The sequence below is a fragment of the Asparagus officinalis genome, chromosome 8 (genome assembly GCF_001876935.1).
Source record: "Asparagus officinalis chromosome 8, Aspof.V1, whole genome shotgun sequence".
NCBI lineage: Eukaryota > Viridiplantae > Streptophyta > Magnoliopsida > Asparagales > Asparagaceae > Asparagus > Asparagus officinalis.
This window is the reverse complement of record NC_033801.1, coordinates 123236162-123241752: the sequence shown is the minus strand read 5'-3', so window position 1 is coordinate 123241752 and position 5591 is coordinate 123236162. Positions and strand designations below refer to the sequence as shown.

The 5591-nt window shown below is 38.8% G+C and overlaps 1 protein-coding gene across 1 annotated transcript; it reads left to right on the top strand.

Moving 5' to 3' along the window:
* On the top strand, positions 2776 to 3657 carry LOC109821848 (protein FAR1-RELATED SEQUENCE 5-like). The gene has a single exon (XM_020388001.1). The coding sequence runs from the start codon at positions 2776 to 2778 to the stop codon at positions 3655 to 3657; it is 882 nt and encodes a 293-aa protein (XP_020243590.1).

Genomic DNA, 5591 nt, shown 5'->3' with positions numbered 1-5591 from the left:
ATTCAACTAACGGGATCCCCTCATAATAAGAGTGGGTCACGCTACTTCGGCCAGTAACCACATCAGCAGCAAAGGTGGTAGAAGAAAATCGGACTGATAAAGGAAACATACACATAAATTGTGTAAGTGTAGTCTTAAAATTTTAGAGAAAACGGTATATCTTACTTCATAAGATATAGTCGCCATCTCACAGCAGGCGTGACGATTTTCCATCTACCACATGTATAAAGGAGATATGCGTTACTATGCACGGACATTATAACGGCATACCAAAACCTTTCAATACACGTGGGATGATATGAAATCGCCCCTGTGTATTCTGAAGTGTGTTTTGTCAGAGCAAAACAAACACTTTTAAGCGTCGATCCCCTCAAAGGAGGATACCGGCTCTTCTCCAGGGTATCTCAAAGGATACAAATGAGGATCTGCAAGCAAATATAGAGACATATATATGGAACTGACGAAATACAGTATTTAAATTCGTGAAAAGGTGAAAGAAATATACCTCCACGTGAGATCGCAGCAGGGGCAGCCTCCTCAGGGCTCTGAACAGTCGGTCGGCTTCGGGTTCCTCTGGATCGACGCGACGACATAATGAGTAAATGATCTACAAGGAAGCCCAATGAAAAAGTCAGGATTTTGAGCAAGAAATCGACCAAAATATCACCAAATATGGCTGAAATAACGCATGCACAGTTACAGGTGAAGAAAATCAAAGTTTTGGAGAAAGAAGCAGACAGACCTTTGAAATCCAGCTGGAATCTCCCAAAACGAAACCCTACCCAAATCAGAAACGAAGAGAAGAAGAAGAGGTGAAGAACTGGTCGAAAATCGCTCGAAAATCGCCCAAGAATCACTCAAAAAATCGCCAAAATCCGACGTGAAACAACCCTAAAACCCTAAGTCCCGACTTATATAGCAGCTGTCTCGCCGAGCGAGACAGAAAACTCTGTCTCGCCGAGCGAGACAGACAACTCTGTCTTGCCGAGCGAGACAGAAAACATTGTCTCGCCCAGCGAGACATAAAACTCTCTTGGCCAAAAGTCAAGTATAATACAAATGGATACTTCAATAGGTACACGAGTCTAAACTGTATTCCCACCCTCAACAGGAAGTTTCTGGAGAATATTAATCAGAATATTCTTAAGGATAACCTGATGAGCTCTCAATGGATATATCAACTCAGTGGTAAAAGCTGAACCCACAAGAGCAAGTACCAATTTCAATTCAAGATCTCGACAACGGTCAAGCGATAAACGCGACGCCTGGAAGACATTAGCTATTCTACAAAGAACTGAATAGACTAAAAGCAACAGAGATCAAGCATTGAAGCCATTCACAAGTCCTTTCACACGATCTACTCAACCAAGCATTGAAGGGATCGTAAGTAAAATCTATCTTATCCAAAGTATCCCATGCTCCTCTATAAAAGAATGAGTCTGGAATACTTTGGAGGGGGTATCTGTAGGCGTCAAAAAAATGCTAATAGATATCCCAAACATAGAGAAGATCACTCAAAAAATCACGAGAAAGGATTTCATACTGTTTTTGGGAAAAATCAAAACAAGTATGAACTGTCTCGCCAGCGAGACAGGCTTTGCTGTCTCGCCAGCGAGATAGTGTTTACTTTCTCGACCAGTGAGACAATGTTGAAATGGTCAAAACTACCTTGATAACTGCCCTACACGTGTCCATCAACTGCCAAGGGACGTGAAAAACATCGTGGGCGAAAATCACGTGAATAACTGCCAAAATAACGGAGTTTGAAACATGGGAAGGCAGTTACAGCGAGAAACTGCCAGGAATATTCGCTTTCCGAGACAGTATTTTACTGTCTCGCTGGGCGAGACAGCAAATAACACTGTCTCGCGGCCATAACGTGTTCGTTTGTTTGAGTTTTGTGCAGTTATTACCCCAGAGGCTATAAATACCCCCCTAGGGTCATTTCTGAGGGGGATCGAGCATATTTTCGAGCATTCCAGAGCAGAGAGAGCAGATTTGAGTTTTCATACAACGCCTTGAAATTAAGCTTTGACTTAATTTTAAGAAGAACGACTATCTTACTTCGATAAGATATCGTTTCAATTTCTCACTTCGATAAACGAAGTCAGAATCAGTCAACCCCCTCTTCACGATCTGTGATTCGGCGGTCCACGAACCAAAGCGTTCCCGGCACAGGCAAAGTCCCACGAAAACAAAGATCGATAGACGATTTTTGTGTTTGTTTCTCAAGAGTTGTAATTTTCATTTTGTTGTGTAGAAAAAGTCTTATAAAAAGATTATTCTTTCGAATTTGTTGTAATCAAACAAAGTTATAATGAATTCCTCAACAGAACCGACTTTTGACTCAAACAGTCTTATTTACAATTCAGTGATGTTGTGGTGTTTGATGTGACATACAGAACTAATAAGTTCAGTCTTCCATTTGCTCCATTTACTGGTGTGAATTATCATAGACAGTCCACTTTACTTGGTTGTGCATTATTAGCTGATGAACAAGAAGATACATTTGTCTGGTTATTTCAAGAATGGCTGAAATGCATGCATGGGGTTGAACCATGTGCTATTATAACAGATCAGGATAGAGCCATGTGCAATGCTATTCACTCTGTGTTTCCAATGACAAGACATTGTTATTGCTTTTAGCACATGCAAAAGCATATTACTGATCATTTGCCTACTTTGGTTTCTCGTTACGGTGAACAGTTTCAAAGGTATTGGGGCTTATGGTGTAATAGTTCTTCAATAGAATAGTGTGAAGGATATTGGCTAGAGATGAATGAGAAGTTTGATATAAATGAAGAAGAGGATGGATGGTTGCAAACTGTTTACAAATATCGAGAACATTGGGTGTCATGTTATTTGAAGGAAACTTTTTTTGCTGGAATGAGATCGAGCCAAAGAAGTGAAAGTATAAATGCATTTTTTGATGGGTATGTTAACTCACAGACTCAATTACACGAGTTTGTTCTACAATATGAAAAAGCATTAACTCATCGTCGCTTAAGTGAAGCCCATGAAGATTTTAAGAGTCTTAACACAAAACCTATCATGCTCCTTGGACATCCGATTGAGGTACAAGCTGGAGAAATATATACCCGCACAATGTTTGATGTGTTCCAAACTGAATTCAAAGGATTTGCAACAGAGTTTTGTGAAGAATTGAGAAAAGATGGGGACATTGTTGAATACAAGATTTGCAAGTTTGCAGATAAATCAAAAGGGGAGGTGGTTACTTATGACCAATCCAGTAAGATACAATTTATTTGTACTTGTGCTTTGTTTGAAACTAATGGTGTTGTATGTAGACATATATTGTCGCTAATGATGGCTAGTCAAATTTCTTCATTACCCGACCATTACATCCTACACCGTTGGACTATAGTAGCTCGACATCGTAACATTGGGGTTGGCAATATTGTATTTGGAAGAAACATCACAAGCTGTGAAGAGAAGATTAATTTGTTGAAATCTTGGGCTTTAAGAGCAAAATTCAATAATGCGCTCGAGCTTGCATTTGATTCAGAAGAGAAGATGCAGAAATTAGACAATGTGTTAACAAAATTCATAGAATCATTTGAAGAAGAAGTTAGAGAAACAGAAGATATGCAATTCCTTGGAATATTTACATGTTCTCTCTACTTCTGTTTGTTTTAGCTCAGTCTTGAAAGTTTAGACCTACAATTATGCTTTAGACCTTATCAATATTAAAGCAAGTACCTTCTCCCTCTCTCTTTTTTCCAGGTAATAAATTGCTTCCTCTTCATGCTGAGCAGCAGGGACAAAAAACAACCATCACTTCGGTTTGTAAGCAAAGCAGACTTGATCACTCACCCAGTCAGTTGTTGCAAAACCCTCAGATAAATGATAATAACATATCAGCATGATTACCCATGTTGCAAAACCCTCATTAAGCCATAAATGAGTCCACCATTCCATTGTCACAAGATTGCCAAACCATTGGTGTGCCAATTCATGTGCTACAACAATTGCCACCTGTAAGCACATACTTATCTAATTTTAGGCACATAGCTATATCTGATGATTAGACAAAACCAACACACAATTGCGATTATGGAAAACATCTCTCAAAACTTAAGCACTAGTAGAAATATGGGGATTATAGAATAAATAGAACACAGATTACTAGTGACAAAAGGCAAATAGCAATTTAACATGCATTGTATCAAAATCCAAACCAAGCGTTCAGAGATCATCTAACACTGATGAAAATCACCCTTTGTTTATTTGCTGCAGCTGAATGACGATCATCATAGAGCAAAGCCGTTTCTCGATATGTGACCAAACCATAGTTCTCCATAGCACCAGCAGCAAAATCAGGAATAGCAACCATATCAAATTTCGACATCCAATTAAGTACAAAATCATGCACAATCTGACCACAACCCATCAAATTAAGTACATTGAAGAATCATACACGCATCACATCACATGTTTTCCCTAATAGAGAAACCAACAAATACTGCAACAATACATACTAGAAATATTAAAATTGTAAACACTGAACCTAATACAAAAGCATATATGGAGGAAATAGCAGTTTCCCCATGTTTTCCCTTGTCCTCAAGAAGGTTATGCCCCTCTAGAAACATTTGTTCTTGAACACAAACATGTGGCTGCACATGCCTTGAGCTGGATGCTGAATCATGTTCGCTTAAGTGATTCTCCCATTCACTCAAAGCCTCTACATACGTTGCATACCCTTTGTAGGCGGCATTTGGGAATCTAATAACTTGAGATTTGCATTCCTCCCAATTATAAAAATGCCACAACGTCGATCTCTCTTTACAACATAAAAACTCTTTCTTGCCATTATATCACCTGCAATAAAAGACAAGTGAATATTGATATATACAGGTAGCTATTGCCTCTCCAATGCTTGTCTTTGTGAGTCAGCTTCTTTGTTTATATTCATGATCTGTTAGCCTTACAAAATTTTTGAAGATTTTAGCAGCACAGACACTTGTGATTGTAGTTTGATCTTTGCATCAACTTATTGATTTCATAATTCACTTTAGGATGATTGCTGCATAGCTCCTTAAGTCTTGGAGAAGATCCTTTAGAGTTTACCTACCCTTTTGGCAAGTCAAATTTGAGCTCAAAGTCTAAGCATCATCAGTTATTAGTAGCACCAAATATAGTCTGGAGTCTGGACCAACAAAGCAACAACTATTATTTGTTTGACCATGTGAGGGAGCAGGGTGCCCCCTGTGGCCTACTTCATGAGCTTTAATGCTTGACTGGCCCCTAACTTAAGTCTAAATTAATCTAGAGCTGTATGCATAATATACAGGACATCACACTTGAGTTTCTGCCTCTAAAAGACTCCACTGTGGGAAAATGCAAGTTAAATGCTCGTCAGATGCTGCTGATTGAGGTGCAAGTACAAGTGTTTGGAATTACTAATACAAGTGCTTGGAAGGATCTTAGTGAGCTTTTATTTAATTGATTACAGACTTAACGTTGATAGTTACTGTAATGACCAGCGACGAAGTTTTTGAATTCAAAGAATATTCTGGCCGCATCCGATCAAAATTCAAAGTAAAAAGGGCAAGAAAAAAAAGGAAGAG

What these genes read in the sequence shown, in the direction of transcription:
- LOC109821848 (XM_020388001.1), top strand. Translation starts at nt 2,776, where the DNA reads ATGAATGAGAAGTTTGATATAAATGAAGAAGAGGATGGATGGTTGCAA.